This window comes from Petromyzon marinus, chromosome 13, assembly GCF_048934315.1.
Source record: "Petromyzon marinus isolate PM22_M1 ecotype Great Lakes invasive population chromosome 13, UKy_Petmar_22M1.pri1.0, whole genome shotgun sequence".
NCBI classification, from domain to species: Eukaryota; Metazoa; Chordata; class Hyperoartia; order Petromyzontiformes; family Petromyzontidae; genus Petromyzon; species Petromyzon marinus.
In genome coordinates this window covers 5,568,205-5,588,100 of record NC_133679.1, presented here as the reverse complement: position 1 = coordinate 5,588,100, position 19,896 = coordinate 5,568,205, and the positions used below count along the sequence as shown (strand labels likewise).

Genomic DNA, 19,896 nt, shown 5'->3' with positions numbered 1-19,896 from the left:
GGTTTCAAATTAAGCAACCATTGGAAAGATGTTCTAAATCGAACCAAACATTAAACTAATTTTCATTGGTACAGTATATTTTTTCAAGTAGTGGTACCCCAAACTTTCGCAGCACAGGCGGGTGCACTGCCTGTGCCGATCACTGTGCTGCACCTTTCATCATGCTAAGTCCGCCAATCAAATGCTAATTTTTTACGCTAATTCCTTTGTCAAGGCACCTTAATCCCTCTCACACAGCCTAAAGGTGCACTGCCGCGTGCTACACCTTTCATCATGCTAAGTCCGCCAATCAAATGCTAGTTTTTTATGCTAATTCCTTTGTCGAGGCACCTTAATCCCTCTCACACAGCTTAAAGGTCGTAGTCTGAGCTTGGCTCTGTTTCACTCCAGCGCAGTCTTCGAGACAGTCTGGTCCCTTCACCTGATGAAGGCCGCTTGTGTTGTGGCCGAAACGTCGTGATTTTTATTGTTTTATTTTTTTACCTACGTGACTTTACCGAATAGAACCAAAGAGTATGGATCCTTGCAGTCACGAAAGCTTCAAATCTAGAATGCCTCGTTGCCTTTGTGGAAAGGCAAGGGTTCAACAGGTCGCTGCAAATGTGTCGTAATAAACAATATGAGTTTGCAGCGTGAATCAGTATAACACACCTTTTTAACGATTCACAAGGCACCACGTACACTATGTTCCCAATACAGTGCAGTAGTTTCCACAGGGAGATGTGGTCTGATTGGAACCTAATGCGGTGAAAGGTTGACCTGTAACACCAAAGCCACCATTATACTGTACTGTATCCATTCCAGCTGATAGTCTGACCTTATTCGCCGTAAGTACATCATATAAATATTGTACGCATTCCACTTGTTCCGACACAAAATACTGTGCTCAGAATTCCATTTGTAATCATCTGCTGCTTATTGACGTGGTATTAGTGTCAAAAAATGGTTCATGAACTCTAATTCTTAACACTGCGTACGAGTGAATATTATTGCACAAATTGCTAAGAAGCAGCAGCAGATGGCAAACCACTGGTGACGGAATGTACCGCATGAGAGGAGGGCATACCAGAGATAACCTAAAGGTGGAATGAGCAAAGGCATCAGGGCACCTCAAGCTGTAAGATAGATTGCAGCGGCAAAGGAACAGATGAATGCAAAATGAAATGGTGCCCACAATGCGAGCGAGCCCTTTACCCAGCTTGTAATTATTGTCCCACAGAGAACGTAAAAAATATTGTGGTCCCCATCTGGATGGACATGTTTGAATGGCTATTGCGCAAAGGATCATTCGCACGAAAGTTTAGACAGTTCTGCTATAACGCCACGTGTTTTCAAAACGCGAATGGGATAGAACTTGATGAATGTATTAGGGAGCACTTTTTTATAACGCGGATGCGAATTGGATATAAAGCGATTGAGTCATCGAAACTCGTCGCGCGAGTAGGAGTAAGCGGTCGTGCGGCTGCCTCGGTGTTGCATTGCACAAGGCTTTGGGATGCTGCTGGATGCTTCTCGATGCTACCCACGCGCCTCAGTCTTTACCCAGCCTGTATATGCATCTCACGTGTTATCGCGGACTGTGCTTTACCCTACATTTTGTATTATTTAATACTAGCTGTACTACCCGGCTTCGCCCAGGACTTGGATTCACCACGCCTGGCCGCCTTTGTCCCCCAAGTGGCGATGTTCACACACCACACCAGTTACTCGTTTGAGGCTGAGTCGACCTAGGGGAGACCCGGGACCGGTTCAAATAATGGTCACCGGTGGTGGTGGTGGTGGCCGTGAGCGGGAATCGAACTCGGGTCGCCGGGTTCGTAGCGCAGCGTGCGAATCGCTACGCAATCCCCCCCCCCCCCCCACACACACAGGATAAAGACAAAGATCCCCCGTGTAGCCTGTAGGGGGCAAGTGCTGTTAGCGAGCACCTATGAATGCCGGCACGGCACACGAGGGGGTGGGTGGCCAGCACCACGGCCGGCCGCATTTGTCTCCCCAGTGCCGATGTTCACACACCACAGCAATTACTCGTTTGAGGCTGAGTCGACCTAGGGGAGGCCCAGGACCGTTTAAAATGATCGTCACTGGTGGTGGCCGTGAGCGGGAATCGAACTCGGGTGGTCGGGTTCGTAGCGCGGCGCGCTAACCACTACACTACAATGCGTTACGCTTCCACATGCGAGGGTCACGTGACAGATTTGACGTCACAGCCCACTTGCCGTGCAAAAAATTAGATTCATTATTGAGCTCCCCCCCCCCCCCCCCAAAAAAAAGTGTATTTTCATAATGTTTGCATGGTGTACAGTCTGGAAAGTGCCCACATGGCAAATTTCCAGTTTGTTGCATGTCGGGGCGTACGCTAAACATTTTGAACAGACACACATAATCACAACTTTGCCTTGTATATGTATGGAGATGATGTGATTTTTCCGTAACGCGGTCTTCTTCAGGAACAACTACCACGCTATAGGAGAGCAGACTACTTGCAAACGATCACCTTCCAAGATTTGACCACGAACTAAGAATGAGATGTGTTCGAGCATATCTAAATAATGGGCTTGCTTTCACGTTGTTGAGACAAATTCGATGTGGCATTGTACCCTTAGACCCTTTTTTCTATCCCAATTGGACTTGTGTAAGGAACAAGATGTGCAATGTTAACGAAATAATTCACAAGGATATTGAGTATTCAAATATGGGCATACATATATTTAAAAAGTACAATTTGAAGTGTTTTTGTATTTTTCCAGTTTTATTTCAATTGTGTTATCGGCGCCACATAATTTGATAACATATATTCAGGAAACCTTTGCAGAGTAGTGCAACCCGGTGTGAGAGAATAGCCCATAAAAGTACATTAATCACAGACCTACCTCTTCTTATGACCTGTTTTTATTCACATACTAGGGGGCCTACTTTCCCACATTCCCCGCTGCAAGAGAAATGTTTATCGCATTTTCATCCCCGCACCTTCGAGTTCAACATACATATAGCATCTTCAGGATATGCATTCACAGATTATGTGCTATTGCTTTATTTGATCTCATACTTCGCCTTTTTTTCATCACTTCCTAATGAGTCTTGTAATTATATGTCAACGTATGTATAAGTATGTGCCGATTGCGTTGACATGAATAATGCTTAGAGCTCTTTTCTGTACACAGCCTCTTGGGGAGGCATGTGGTATGGGGTGGTGCACACTTTGCTTTGGGGGATGTCAGACGATTGCATTTGCGTGCTGGGAGTGGCAAATGGATAGTGTGGCCAAGAGACATTTTAAAGTGTGCATCTGTGCGTTCATCTCCGTAGGAGGCACGAGCGGTATTGCTTGATGGACTGAGGCCTGTTGGGTAGTTTTATTTGTTGTTGATGAACAGTGCTTACCAGGGTCTTGTACCCCAAACACATTGTTCACTTGGTATGAGCCCAGGCGGGCTAACGTCCAAAGGGAATTTCATCCTTCCAGAGCATCCAGGAAAGAACATTCTGGTCCCATTGCATAGGATGTTTGCAGCTGTTGCGTAACCTTCATTCCAGTCCATGGCGAACCTCTTTTTACCTCGCTAAAAGCAACGTGCGAGCGGTAGCGAAAAAGACCCGCGCTTGACACAGTTCCACAACGCTCATCGATAAACCCACAGTGGAATTTAAGTTTAAATACTCTAAAATAAGACTTCGTCTTCGACAGCTGTGTATGTTACGAAAAAAGAGCTGTGTTTTTTTTGTGGTGAGGATTCAGCAGTGGTACATTGTCTGGTATTAATGCTGAACAAAACTGCTTACGCAAGTGCTTTACTTTCGTCTTTTGCTGGTGTAAACAGCTAAATTCTTATCAGTCAGCATAAAACCATAAATACGTTGTTATTGAGTTTCTTATTTCAATGTGTATATTTTTTTCTTGCGAAATAAGGAATCTCTAACGGTTTTTGACAAACAACATTTGAGAAAAAATGCACTGCAAATGCATGTTTTGTATTGCATCGGGTCATGGTGCTGATCAGCTTGTTGACATCCTGTTGAATTTTACGTTTCATAAATAAAAGATAACTATAAATTGCCTCCAACCATGCACAGCTGCTTTTCATTTGTACATATAATTGTTTTTTTTTAAGGTTAACCTCCAAAAATAATACAGTGGTACAATGTACTGCCCTGCTATTTCGGATAAACAAATGTAACCCAGGAGCTAGAACTGGAGGTTCTGTCTGTTTCTGTCATTTGTGTTAACAGGGTAAAACCAAGGCCATGTGGGATAGCCCTTGGGGACAGCCCTCAGGGGATTGACTTTTAATCATATTCTCTTTTTGCATCTTGACATTCCTGGTTTTTCTTGGTCAAAAAGGTTCCCCCTGCATTGGCATAGAGGGAAATACCAAATATGGTATAGTAAGCACAGTTGATGACTAATGCTTAAAAACACGCCCTCTGAGGTCAGGTCATGACTTGCAGCAGGCCTGATGTCATATGAATAATTTATACTGCCTGAACTTGTTTCACAAATACTTTTGGCCCTTATTCACATTGGGATGGGCTGTGTTCAGTCTTGGCTGCTGCTGGCATGAATTTACATCAGTGCTGTGCTCCACGCACTTCTCTGGGTGGCAGATTGTGTAGAACCCATCTGTGCGTGACACGAGTGATTTCCCTTAGTGCATGGTAATAAACCTGCTTGGAAACATAATTTCTGTTTTGCGTTGCATATCTAACTTTACATGATTTTACAAACGTTACAGTGTAATGTAGGTATGAATCAAAATACAAAAACTGTGGAGGCGACCGGATTGCTCAGGGAGACAATACACAGTCTGAACACTTGAGTCAGAATTGCTGGAAACCCTAGGTTCGAGTCTAAACCAGGTTCTGCAGTGGCCTGCGTTGATATTTTCTTCCCAGGCACTAATGTATGCACACGAAAAATTGTACTGTAACGCTAAATTTATATTTACACTTAATTTTGTTTGAGTCATTCAACACGAAGGACTCAACATTGTTGGGAATTAATTGCCTTTCTAAAGCCGGGCACGTGGAAAAGATGCACCACCTAGTGTGGATAAGAGGAAATTTTAGTGACCTGAAGAATTGTTGTGATGTCAGCTCTTCCACGAGCCATCCTCTAACATGGGGGTAATGCCCTGCTTTCTGTGATAATTCTGAATGGAATATTCTTCATCTTGTGATCAAAGATCAAAATAGGAATATTATTTGTAGCAAAAAAAATGAATTACATGGATTTATAGTAAGTTTGTTTTTACTATTCAAAACTTGATGCTGAGCAAACTCTTAATAATTTTTTTTAATTAAATTTCTCGTTAATGGAACAGTGAATTTCGTTTTAGACTATCAGCCCATATATTTGTATTTGAGGGGAGCAGTGGTACAATAATTTGCACGCTTATCTATGAACCCAGAAACCTGAGTTGGAATCCCGCCCATGCCTAGCATCGGCGGCAAGTAATATCTAAACAGGGTTTAGCCACCCTTTTACCAGCCTGCACTGACCAATGTGCAGTGAAGTATGATAAAACATTTCCCATGACTGGCACAGCGTGGGGAGACTTCCATCCAGCAGTGGATTAACACGGGACTGTAAATTATTGTAATTAATCATTCGATTTGGCATCTGTATAGTTTTGCGGTGCCCACAGCCGCCAAGGGTCTTAAGGAGGATGCTACTCTGGTGAGATTATTTGAGAATTACTGACACATTTAGGTTTAAGCACCCAAATGACCGCTTGTGGTTCTCATGCAAGTTTGTTCATCACCATGTCACCATGGTACAACAACCATGGATTGCCAAACAATGTGCATTTCTACTTCCTCTTCTTTTAGCCGTCTAATCAGCTGGAGTTAATTTCATTTGCCTTTGAGTGAAACACAATAAATAAGACTGTTAGTGACATGCATAGTCAGAGGGGTTCCTCTTCACATATATGGGTTTTTTTGTTGTTGCAAGCTTCAAAGAAAATTTACCAGACATCCTGAAGTGCAGACAATTCATTGAGGCTTTCTGGGTACATAAAACATTGCTAACATTACTTTAACAAACCTAGCTCATTAATTTGAAGCAAATGGCAAGGGTTTCAAAGATATCCACAGGATATATACCTGAAAAAGAATACAACACGGTTCTGACATGGCTTTTGGGGTCTCGCCCCACAGTCAGTTTGATTTCTAGATAAGTCAAATTCCAGACGATCAGTAGCTGTACCATTTTTTACATGTAGATAACACCAAGCGTTCTAGTAAACAAGGATGGAGAGTCATTCGCAAACACGGGGAAGCTACTTTTGGGCTTGCTGGCCATCATTATTTATTCAGCCTTGCAGAGTTTGAAACTCACCTGCCTTCATACCGTATTAACCTTTCGTTTTCACTTTGCGTTTTTCAAAAATGCTTTAGTGCGTGTCTTGGGCCAAAGCGACACTTGTTTTACGTGTGTATTGTGACACGGGGTACTGTTCAGTTTCTTGTTTGTGTAAGGTGATGGATGCTTTATTTATAATTTGTACAGCAATATTGTAGAGCACTTTGTTAAGATACTGCTATGATTTAACGTTTTTTATTCATGTAAGGCTGTACATTTTTGTACATGGGACACAATTGCTCAATTTGCGCCCAGATTGGAGGAATTGAGGCCTGTAACTTTTATTTCTCCGTAATTCGATTCAAGAACCTTTTTTGTTACACGATGAATGACAGCACCTCTAGTGGCTGCACTCGATGAATGTGCTTTGTTGCACGCCTATTAAATATCAATATCTCTGTAATACTTGTTTGCAACCACATCTGCCAGGACTACATTCCCTAACTCATCTAAGCTTTTGTGGTAGCCTTCAAATGTAACTGCCTATACAGGAGGCTGAACATAGCATTGGTTCATTTATTTTTGAAAAATTCATTTTTTTGGGTCTTTTCTGTGCACTCGGCTTTCCCTTTTGATTCCTTGAAATGAATGTTCATGTGCTTGAGTGGTTTTGAGTAGTGTGCCTGCTGTTTTAGTCTGTTTAATCCTGGGTTGTACCAAAAGATAAAACCGATTGGATGCGTAATGATAAATTACAGCGCTTTGTAAATTCTCCTGTGTCAGTTGTGTGAGGGTTGTTTGACCATAAATCACCACGCTGGTCAGTGCCAGTTGGTGAGAGGAGGCCCATGACCAGCTCAGATATCACTCATCATTGATGTTAGCTGTGTCTGGGTATTAAACTCGGGTTTCTTGGTTCATAGCAAGGTTGTTAGTACCGTTATTCTTTGATATCCGATAATCACATCGTAAAGAACAATACAAAATGGATGTTGAAATGCCCTGTGTCATTGTGTTTGTCATCTTTTGTGTGTTTAAAGCTTTCGTGACTGCAAGGATTCATCTTCTTTGGTTCTTTCGGTAAGGTCACGTAGAATGAGAATAAAATAATAAAAATAACACAATAAAATTCTCACGACGTTTCGGCCACAGAGCTTCAATGAAGCTCTGTCGTCCCGACAGGTCTGTACCTTTCACCTGAAGACGGCCGCTTGCGTTGTGGCCGAAACGTCGTGAGAATTTTATTGTGTTATTTTATTATTTTATTCTCATTCAACGTGACCTTACCGAAAGAACCAAAGAAGACGAACCTTTTGTGTGATTGTAATGGCTAGAAAACTTGACTTGCAATCCAGAGGCATTGGCTCGATCCAGTCTCCCCAGTGCAGGCGGTCGAAACAATGGGCCGAGTTTCTTAAATTCCCTTGCCTCTGTCCGCCAAGCAGTATGATGGGGACTCAAGTTAGTCGGCAGGTTTCGTGTGGTGGGGTAAAACGTGGGTACGCCCACCTCTTGTAACACATTTGATACCCCCTCCTAGAGCTCCTTTTAGCAGAGGTCCCCTCCGCCTGACAGTGAGCAATTGCAGGGCTGCACCTTAATTTTTTTTTAATTTTCAATGAAAAAAGGAACGCACCACATGGAGACTTAATGAGGCCTGTCTTCGTAGTGTTAGGTCCTATAAGATGGCTGCCACTAGGACAATCGCAGTCACACGTTGCCGTGCCAGCTGTAAGTTCACGCGTGACAATCGGTGCATCCATTCCACTGGAAACGGTTGCCGGTTCTTGACTTTTGGAACCGGTAATGCGGATGGTTGCCGCTGTAATGGTTGTCGTTTAACTCTCCGGGTTCAGAGAGCAGTGCGCTCCTCACTGCACCGTGGATCCTGTCCCAGTATGATATAACTAGGCGTTTTAACAGTGCAGGCACTTTTCAAATACACTAAAAAAAAATGCATGCCCGTTTTTCTATAATGTTTTCCAATTTTTTGGGAGTGGTTGTGTGCGCATTCGTGTGATATGTGTGTTCCCATGTGCAGAGGTCAGAAACTAAAATAACAAGAAGAAATTTTTTTTCGAATTCAGTAAAAAAAACATTTATGTCAAGAGTTGCAATGCATTTGAATACGACATGGTGGTCCTTAATAAATAACGAGTCACGAAGCGGGTCCTTAAAGAGCCGCGCGTAGCTCCGGAGACACGGCTTGCCATCCCCTGCCCCAGTATTAGAAAAATATTTGCATCTAAAAAGTCAGCGTGATGTTTTTTTGAACAATAGTCTTTACATTCTTGATCATCTGTGTCCAATTCCTCCCGTGGATACAAATGGCATCTAGTGTCAACAAACCTTCCGAACCTGACACGAATCTTCTGCACAATGATGCAAAGTGAAATGTGTGCCGAGTACAGTGTCTGTGAAAGCCAGAGTTGGAGAGACTGCCCTATTACTAAACCCTGTTATCAATTCGCGCGATATGTCTGAGCAGGCTATACGCATATCTTAGTGTTTTATTATTGTAGTCCAACAGGAAAGAAGTTTCGTAGCAAACCCCAGCTGTCACGGGCAGTTGGACATGTGGTGGACTTGGGATGTTTTGACTTTCGGACGGGACGCATGATGCCCAGCAAGGTGCAGAAGAACAAACAGAAGTTGCGAAATGAGATGCTCAATTCTTCTAAAGTAAGTTAACCCACGCACACGTGCACACGGTAAATACACGGACCGTTTTTTCTTCTCAATATATGCGACTTTCTCCGCACATAAACTATTTCTTATAACCCATCGGCTGCACAGACTGCTGAAAGTGCATAATTTCAGCAGGATTGATTCAAGACCAGCAGCCTGTGGACTGATTTTGACATCGTGTATCATGATGTCAGGCTTGCTTGAATAAATGCTGGTGAACGGCTGATAGTGCATGCAAGGACCTTCTCTTTACGATATGGGTCTACGCCACGTGAGGTTGTCATCCACTTTGTTGTTTTGAGCAGCAACTTGAAGTGGTCCGGGCTCTTTGGTTGCCACTGCTGATCTTGTTCATCACTTTTTTTAAACGTAAAACGTTTTGTTAAAGCATTTATTCAAGGTGAAGTGTTACTTTTTAAACATGATTAACATAACCTATGCACCTAAACCCAACAACGAACAAATAGCGACAGGGTGCTTAACAAATAGTAGACGTCAGTAATTTGCAGAGTTGTGTGCACATCTTATGATGAGTCATAGGTTTTTACATTAAACATTGTCTAAAATGGCATTATCATCTCTTTAACAGGAGTGTGCTACATCGGTGAAAGTAAGTAAGCAAAAGTTCTTCTAGACCTTCAGCCGGCTGTAAAGTCTGGCAGCCTCATATCCAAAGGACTAATCTTTTTATTCCCATGCAGGTGACTTTCCCTCTGTGATTTCCACTCTTTCAACGCTGTGCACCTACCAGATGGGCTTTTTGTTTCAGAATATAAATTTAAATGTTTCATTAGCCATGGGCTCTTTGTCAGAGAAAACATATTTACAGATCAATCATTACTTGAGCATTTTTTATGTAGTTTTTTGGAAAGGCAACTTTTTTCACGGTGATTGTCTGCTCCATTAAATTTATGACAACCTACACTATTTGTGTTTTTGGTGCTTTGATGTGGGGGGTGGGGGGAATCGGACTGATTATTGGTTTGTTTTGTTTACGTGGTTTATGTTTTTATGTACTCTTGATTTTTTAGGGGAAGATGGATCTGAATACCTCTCTGCCAATCAGACAGACGGCATCCATATTCAAGCAGCCTATCACGAAGGTGACAAACCATCCCACCAACAAGGTGAAGCATGACCCCCAGCGAATTATGGATGTTCCCAAACAGGTGGGTGGTACAAAACTGCTTATAGCATGAATGCTTTGGCAGTACACAAAGCAAATTTGTACTTTACAAATCATCTTATTATGAATGGATGTCAAGATTTATATGTATGTATGCATGCATGTTCAAATTCTTTCGCACCGTACGTCGCCAACTCTGTTAATTGGAGGTGCGGGATAAAAGTGCAATGAACTTTTCTCTTGTAGTAAGGCATGTGGGACAAAAAAAGTATATATTCCTGAAAAGACACCCTTCTGTTTGGAGTTTGTATGTTCTCCCCCAGTTCTGCATGAGTTTCCTCTGGTTTCTTTGGTTTACTCAAATAGCTAAAAAAAATGTTCCTGATATTGGCCAAACATCCCAATGCTAAAATTATAGACCTGTAAATGTACTCAATTGGGTTTACACATGGCAACATCGCCACCTGCAGGGAATATGTGGCATGACACTTCTGAAAAAAAGTCTTGGGACTCGCTGAGGCTTTTCTGGGTAAACAGGCATATTCGTAATACGGTGGAAGATTCTAGATTTTAAGTTTTCGTGACTGCAAGGATTCATACTCTTTGGTTTTATCGGTAAAGTCACGTAGGTAAAAAAAAACAATAACAGGATGGAAGATTTCGATTTAAAGCTTTCGTGACTGCAGGGGTTCATATTCTTGGTTCTTTTGGTGAAGTCACGTAGAAGGGAAACAATAAAATAATTCCGGACTCTGTATCATAGAGCCCAATGCATATCCGACCAGGAACACATAGGCAGTGAACTCAAGCACGTACACCAAGCTCTTAAGGCTAATGGTTACTCCGACTATACAATCCGCAAAGCTATCACTCAAACCATGAAGAAGGACCCTCTTGAGGAGCCTTTCAAAACCATCACTTTACCCTACATTGCGGGGATCACAAAAAAGATCTCCAAAATCTTGAATAAACACAAGATCCAGGTCCGTTTCAACACATTACATAAAATCCGTGATCTGGTTTCGTCTGTAAAAGATGTGATTCCGGACATACAGTACCCTGGTGTCTACAAACGTAAGTTGCCTCTGTGGTAGTAGTTACATTGGAGAAACCAAACGACATGTCTCGGACCGCATTCGTGAACACAAAGCAGACCTAAAACACGGTAGGACCAACACCTCGGCCGTGGCAGATCACTGTTATAATTCAGTAGGCTCGTATGACATTGACTTCTCCAAGACAGAGGTTCTTTGCAAGCCATCTGGCTACCATTAGAGATTCGTTCATGAGGCTATCCACATATACAAACACAGACAATTTCAACTGAGAAGATGGATTCTGGCTTGGCAATTATTGGAAGGATTTGATAAACCATTTCGGGTCTTAATTGATTGATCACGCTTACGGTGGCTTTCAGACCGCATCCATTATTTTCGTCTCCCCCCTCCTCTTTTCCGAACATAGATGGACTCGTCCATCTGAACAAACTGTCAAATCGTTCTCCGTGGTGCTAACATTAAAAATAACCGCCACTTTTTTCAAATTTTCTTGCTGTGGTTTTCACACCTGATGATGATTGTTTGTGTTGGAGTCGAAACGTCGTGAGAATTTTATTGTTTTATATTTTTATTATTTTATTGTTTCCCTTCTACGTGACTTTACCGAAAGAACCAAGAATAGGATGGAAGATAACTGTTTCAGAGGGGGAGTATATGAAGGTAGTCTAGAAGTGGACATCTGTGAAAAAGAGCTTCATAGCTCAACGGATTCCTCCAGTATAAATATTCTGATTCTAAAGTGACTTTACTTTTGTATTTTCAAGAAGAGATTGCAGAAGGTGAAGGTGGTGTGGAACATATGCGGGGTGCAGGAGAACAAAACAAATCTATAATGCAGTAAAAATAGGATGTGATTTAAAACAAATGGCATTGATGTGGATAGTTTTAAGCCGGGATTAAAGATTTGACGACTGGAAATCAGCAAGGCCACTGCCTTCGATGAAACGAAGTTTCTCTGAGCATCTTGAAATGGCAGCCTTTAAATTGCCTGATTTAATGTTTTTTTAGGAAATAAAAATTTTGTTTCACAAAAGTATTTCTCGAGGCCAAATGTGAGTAGCTTGATATGCACTTAAATTCCCACTCGAGAGAGCCAGCAAGAGAGTCGTGTTTAGAATTTGAGTAAATCTGCATGTAAATTAAACGTACCTGAATATTGATTATTCTCTCATATTTAAATTTGCACCAAAAAAACTGCTGTAAAATATAGTAGTTTTTAATATTATTAAGCTTTTCAAGGTATTTTTCTAAGTTTTTTTCCATCCTGTTATTATGTTGATTTGGCTGAATTACCATATCAGCAAAAATTGTGGAGTTGTTAAAACCACATTCCTTATCCATTTGTCCAAAAGTGCATTGCAAATGTTGTTTCTCCTGCTGTACAGTGATTTTTGTAGAAATTTTGGTGGTTTCCTGATATTAGTCACACAATACTGTAAATACTCTCGTGCATAATTGCACCAAAAGACACTTAAATATTTTGTTTATTACGTGCTGATTGGTCCCGTCGGTATTAGACACTTACATTTTTTGCATCGCCAAGCCAAATCCCCTGAAATATGTTTATAAATAGATAATTGGAATGCTATCCTTGCTGTTACAGATGGGTTTGTCCATATTAAATTGCTCAAAAAGTCACTTGCAAAATATGCACAATGGTAAATCACTACAAAGCTCTTATGTTTCCATATGCTACACCAGATAAGCAATGTTTGTTGCAGAGGTCCGCGGTTCTAGCACAGCAGCTGGGCCCTGGTTTTTATGGTGACTGTATTAGCCATGGAGGACGTTATGTGATGTTATTCGAAAATTAACCTAACACCAGTGACTTATTCAATATCATGTAGACTAATAATTATGCATGAAAGTAGTGTTCTGTTCAGTTTTTTCCCCCTTTATGATAAAGCATTGTCTTAGCGGCAGAGAAATGTAATATTTATGCAATAAATAAAAGTTACAAATATGGATTCCAAAACAAATAAAACCAGTCTGCAGATTCGACAGTAAATTCTAATTTTCTTTTACTATTACTTTTGAACAATACAGTAGTTTTGATTTAAAGCTTTCGTGACTGCAGTAATTCATATTCTTGGTTCTTTCGGTAAAGTCAACGTGACTTTACCGAAAGAACCAAGAATATGAATACAGTAGTTGTAAGCATGAAAATGGTCATCTTTGTGCTCACTATTTGGGTTTAATTCTAAGAATGGTTCAGATAATTTTAGAACTGCTGAGATGTCTGTACCCAATATAAACAGCAAGGGTATTACTCTTTGGTTTTTCGGTAAAGTCACGTGGAAATAAGAAATAATAAAATTACATAATAGCATACGACGTTTCGATTGCAACGCAAGCAATCATCATCAGGCACAGAAGAGCTAAATTTAAGAGAGAGAGGAAACACAGAACCGTAGATATATGCAGACACCTAAGTAGAGGTTGTTAACACAGAGACACAAAGAGAGACACACGTATGGGACGCAGAGAGACAGGGTCTCTGTGCCGAGGCCTTAGCATGTAGGGGAGACGAAGAGAGATGGAGAAGCACACTAAATCGAACAAGATTTAGTAAAATTTGGAAACAATATAATGCAACACAGAGGGTCGGTCAAAACACAACGCATGGTCTGGTTGATTACGTTATTTCAAAGATTGCTAAATTATAAGTTAAGTGTGAAATTTGAGAGAGAGATAAGACATATACGGAGACACAAAGACAGACATACAAGTAGAGAGAGAAGAAGCAGAGACACAGAGAGGAATATAAAACAATACAGCGTAGATAGCCGGCCAACATAACAGTCAACACTCTACCTGGCTGAATACGTTCCTCCAAGGATTGCTAAATTTAAGGGAGTGATAGAATACAGATCGTAGACACATAAATAGACATCTAAGCAGAGAGAGTTAGCACAGAGACATACAGAGAGAGACACACATATGGGACACAGTGAAACAGTGTCTCTGTGCTGAAGCCTTAAATAGAGGGAGAGGGGGGGGGGGGCAGGGACTGAGAGATAAAGGGATACAAATTAGCATGCACAAAGGGACTGACTCGGAGTAGCGCGGAGGAAGGTACACATACACAGGTACTGCGGAGAAAGGGACCGCAGGGTAGCGTGGGGAGAGACACAAATTAGCATGCACCACGGGAACGTGGGGTAGCGCGGGGGGGGAGACACAGATTAGCACGTACACAGGGACTGCGGAGAGAGACAAGACACATGCACGGAGACACAAAGGCAGGCACACAAGCAGAGACAACACTAAGACACAAACTTGATACCTCCCCGTAGAGGTGGTTCAAACTTGATTTGGCGCTTTCGCGACTGCAGGAATTACTCTTTGGTTTTTCGGTAAAGTCACGTAGAAATAAGAAATAATAAAATTACATAATAGCATACGACGTTTCGATTGCAACGCAAGCAATCATCATCAGGCACAGAAGAGCTCAATTTAAGAGAGAGAGAGAGGAAACACAGAACCGTAGACATATATACAGCCACCTAAGTAGAGGGAGTTAACACAGAGACAGAGACACAGAGAGAGACACACGTGTGCCCCTTCCCACGCTACCCTGCGGTCCCTTTCTCCGCAACACTTTTCTACGTGTGCCTTCCCCCGCGCTACTCCGAGTCAGTCTCTTTGTACATGCTAATTTGTATCCCTTTATCTCTCAGTCCCCCCCCCCCCCTCTCCCTCTATTTAAGGCTTCAGCAAAGAGACACTGTTTCACTGTGTCCCATATGTGTGTCTCTCTCTGTATGTCTCTGTGCTAACTCTCTCTGCTTAGATGTCTATATATGTGTCTGCGATCTGTATTCTATCACTCCCTTGAATTTAGCAATCCTTGGAGGAACGTATTCAGCCAGGTAGAGTGTTGACTGTTATGTTGGCCGGCTATCTACGCTGTATTGTTTTATATTCCTCTCTGTGTCTCTGCTTCTTCTCTCTCTACTTGTATGTCTGTCTTTGTGTCTCCGTATATGTGTCTTATCTCTCTCAAATTTCACACTTAACTTATAATTTAGCAATCTTTGAAATAACGTAATCAACCAGACCATGCGTTAATTGTGTTTTGACCGACCCTCTGTGTTGCATTATATTGTTTCCAAATTTTACTAAATCTTGTTCGATTTAGTGTGCTTCTCCATCTCTCTTTGTCTCCCCTACATGCTAAGGCCTCGGCACAGAGACCCTGTCTCTCTGTGTCCCATACGTGTGTCTCTCTTTGTGTCTCTGTGTTAACTCCCTCTACTTAGCTGTCTGTATATATGTCTACGGTTCTGTGTTTCTTGTTTCTCTTAAATTTAGCTCTTCTGTGCCTGATGATGATTGCTTGCGTTGCAATCGAAACGTCGTATGCTATTATGTAGTATGCTATTATGTAATTTTATTATTTCTTATTTCTACGTGACTTTACCGAAAAACCAAAGAGTAATTCCTGCAGTCACAAAATCGCCAAATCAAGTTTCAGCAAGGGTGTGTTTGGCTGTTTAAGTTAATGTACGAGAGTATTCAAGATGCCATTTTGGTTTGCTAACATCGTACATTGACTACAGTATGTAATGGGATCAGTAGATGTATATTAAAACTACATAGCTATATTTACCTGTGGCAATAGAAGATGCTCTTGTATATGCAATTCCCTAGTTCCTGAAGGCAACGCAACTGGTTCAGAACTCTCCAAAATGTCAAGTTTCCATTTAAATACAGGTTTCAATTATGGTCATTTTAACATAAACCGATATATTTTTTTTTAAAGCAACAAACTTTCCTTTTTTAGCATTTTTTTTTTACAACTTCCATCGTAGTTGTGACGATGCTTGGATTAATCAAGAATTAACAACTGTATTTTCTTTTCAATGTGTCCAGGCTGAGGCTGGCACCGTGATTCAGTCCGCATAAAAAAAAAAACCTCAAACCAGATCAACCAAAGTCTTGAAGGTGTCTAACACCTCGTAGGTTTTCGCGACCAATATTATCCATAAATAGAGGTTTTGTTTGGGTTAAACCCACCAACACACCAGTGTGCTGTACTAGTAACAAATTGCCATGTTTTGTTTATGCGACAAACCTTACTGATTGGCTGTGTCGGGTGGTGGCGGGTTTAACGACACATTTATATTTACGCGATCTAACCCAAAACACCTCTATTATGGCTCTTAAGGTGCCTCTGCTCATGGCAGCCAAGTATTCCAAGACTTCCAGTTTTAACATATCGTGACAAAGTTTGGATAAAATGTTACTTCTTCATTTTCTCTATGCTTATTAGTGGTCTTTGCTAAAAAAATTAATATCATTTGTAGTTACGTGGTATTGGGTACGGCTTGTTTTGTTTATTTCAACGCAGTTTAAACACCCGCCATGTGTACAATTCCAATGTGTCGCCATCCATGGGTAGACTGTGATGTCATATTACACCTGCAGACCAGTGTGATAAGTGTTTGTTTTTGATTTGAGGCTTTCGTGACTGCAGGGATCCATACTCTTTGGTTCTTTCGGTGAAGTCACGTCGTAGGTATAAAATAAATCACGACGTTTCGGGCGCAACACAAGCGTCCATCATCAGGTGGGAAAGCACCTGATGATGGATGCTTGTGTCGCGCCCAAAACGTCGTGATTTATTTTATTTCATACCTACGTGACGTTACCAAAATAACTAAAAGAGTAAGTGTTTCTTTTTCAGAGCAAGCCATGAAGTGCATTGCTTGTGGCGTGTGCCGTGCACTACCGTTTGATTTGCATGCGTATATCGGAGGCATGATGGCAAACAGATAGACAATTTTAAAAGGAAGAAGCCGAGTAGGAACGAATATTGTGTTCCACGTTTCAAATCCCCCATTGCGTGTGGCTACCACTGAGAGAGCTATTGACAATTCAACGATTCATATGAATTTCCCAAGTGATTTCTGGTCCCAGAGATGAAATTGAACATGCTTAAGATTCCAATGAGATGTGGTTATGTCTTCTCTTGTGTTTCATAGTCAGAATTGATTTTTAAAAATCTATAATAGAGACGGCAGCTTGTTGCTATTATCATTTGGGATTCGGCACATTAGAAATTGTTGGTACCTTTTGTAGACCAATGAATTGGGGTTTCTATGATTCCATATGATTGAGTGCTTTGTGTATCGGGAGCCTTTTTTGTTCATAGTCTTGACTTGCAGCTTGCATTTTGGGAAATTAAAAGCGGATGTGTTTTAAGATTATACGTGAATCTTCAGTTGAGGCCGGTAGGCTCTGTGTACGTGCATCAGTATTGTGCAATATACACGCAACACCTGCAGTTTTCAAACCGCTGGTACAAAATGATTTAAAAACAGCCAAATAGATGATTTCAGAGATAATATATAGGTAAACACTTCCATAATATGAAGGTGGTTTTAAACAGTTGAAAGAGGATTGAATTGTGCTGTATTTGTGTGAGAATCCATCGCCCTACTGGTTTGTACATTGAGTGGTTTATTTATTTCCTGCACCAAGGGAGGCAGTGGTGGGTTTTTGGAGTGAAGTGGGGCGTAGTCGCGTGTGGGTGGTACACGGAATGGTGCCAGAGCCGTTGAAGCGTTGTCACGGTTTTACTGCAGAAAAAAAAGGACTTGACAAACGGTTATAAAGGTCCATTGTTTGCAGCGACGATTATACCGAATGTATACTGTATATAAAATTGGTACTTACATTTTTTTAAAGCAATAATTGTTGTTAGAATAGTTGAGCTGGTGATCATGTCTGGTAGTGTAGCGTTGGCGACATTACTTTATTTTCCTAAGAAAACCTCACTGAGTACGCATTGAAATATTGGCCAATTCCATTCATGAAGTTTTGGCATGTGGGCGAAAACCTTGGTGTACTTGGAGAATATCTACAAATACGTGGGAGTAATTTTGAAAGCTCCATACAGATTCAAGAATCTATGCTGTACTGCCATTTCATGGCTATCTTGCAGCACAAGCCTATAACAACTAGTATAGGGATGTAGTCTCCCAACCATGTACTAACTAGGGGTAACCCTACTTTTTTTCCTATATCTGATGAGATTGGGCACATCCAGGGTAATGAGGTCATACGTAAAATGTTATTTTGGTGATGAAACATGCCCTCTACTGTTTATCCTTTACAGCCCTTTGTCAATCCACTGATGGGTAAAGCCCTTCCCACGCCATATCAGTCATTGGATATGTTTGATCATAATTCACTTTGCTGGTCTGTGCGAGGTGGGTGACAGGTCTTTTTGGGGGGAGGGGTCAGGACTTGGTTAGATTTTACTTGCCACTGATAACCGTGGGTAGGAATCAAACTCGGGTGGTATCCTAACCCACTGCGCGCTCCCCCTTTTACCACTCACACACGCACGCACGTACGCGGCTGTAGTTAAATGTTTTGTACAGTTGGCTCTCTTTGTGCTGTGCTTGACTGCAGGTGTTTTGGGAGAAGCGGCTTCAGGGCTTGAGTGCGTCTGACATTGCGGAGGAGGTGATGAGGGCCATCGAGCTGCCCAGGTTATTACAAGGTGAATGCCCCCCTACGCTTGTGCTACACTGGCGTTTAATTGAAATGTCGCTACAGCCACATTACGTGTAATTCTTACGAATAACGAGAAGCTTTTGCCGTAAAATAATGCTGGCCTTTTAAAACGGTATTCATATTTCCGAAGGCTATATTCCAGAATTTTTTTTATGTAACTGATTTTTAAAAAAATGTGTTTTTGTCAGTTGGTTTAAACACTAGAGTAATAAATAATATCTCACAATGTGTATGCTTAAAATGTCCATCATACTTCTTATGGGCACCGCGTTAGTGAGATGTTAACTCCCTTGCCTAGTATGTAGGACATTGTTGAGTTTGCATGTTCTCCTCATGGTCACGTGGATTTTTCTCCGGGTCCTCCGGTTTTTCCTTTCATTTAGAAACGTGTTTAAAGTATATGACTGCTATACATTTCCACATGATAAGCCACTTCGTTGAGCTATCATTTGTGGCCAGGTCACTTCTTAAAAAGAGCTATACAGCTCAGCAGGCCTTACCTGGTAAAATAAACAATCGTTTAACCGTAATGTCATAGTCGCGATGCATAGTTAGAGGCTTGTGCTCAGAATTTGGCTTTTGCGAGTGTATCTGTGTTTCTTTGTGCACTGTGAGCACAGTGGGGAGCACGTCGGTACATTGTCAGTCATCCCAGTCACTTAAGCTGTAGCACCTGGGTCCGTCCCGTGACCGGTGGTGAACTGCCAGTGAGCCTTCCAACGCGTCGTGTGACCTCGGAGTGCACCTACCATGGCCCCAAAAAGCACCGTTGGTGACGTTGCCGTCACTTGGCGGCGATCGGCAGGTGTCGTCGTGCCCTCTGACACTCTTGACTGGGCTGTGCAGGCGTAGGTCCCAACATCACGGGCGATGCGCTGCTGTCGACCATCACCAGCGCGCTGCACCACAGCAGCGGCCCCATCACGGGCCAGCTGTCAACCGCCGTCGAGCGCAACCCCGCGGTGTGGCTCAACACCGGGCAGCCCCTCTGTAAGCCCTTCGTCGTCACGGAAGACGACGTCAGGTGAGTTTCCAGACTCATCCGGAGCGTGTCGTCACCCATGTCGTCATCCGGAGCGTGTCCAGGGGTCGGCAACGAAAATAGCAAGAAGAGTCAGTTTTTTTCGAAGTCGGTAAAAAACAAACAAAAAATCAATTTCAAGAGCCGCAATGCACGTGAATACGAGACGGTG

The 19,896-nt window shown here is 42.0% G+C and overlaps 1 protein-coding gene across 1 annotated transcript in view; it reads left to right on the top strand.

Moving 5' to 3' along the window:
* MBD3 (methyl-CpG binding domain protein 3) overlaps positions 1 to 19,896 on the top strand; it is a 48,485-nt gene that overhangs the window by 17,709 nt on the left and 10,880 nt on the right. The window contains exons 2-5 of the mRNA XM_032953218.2: positions 8,827 to 8,986; positions 10,024 to 10,161; positions 18,599 to 18,689; positions 19,550 to 19,727. Coding sequence (XP_032809109.1) covers positions 8,827 to 8,986; positions 10,024 to 10,161; positions 18,599 to 18,689; positions 19,550 to 19,727 — 567 coding nt within the window. The remainder of the gene's footprint in view (positions 1 to 8,826; positions 8,987 to 10,023; positions 10,162 to 18,598; positions 18,690 to 19,549; positions 19,728 to 19,896) is intronic.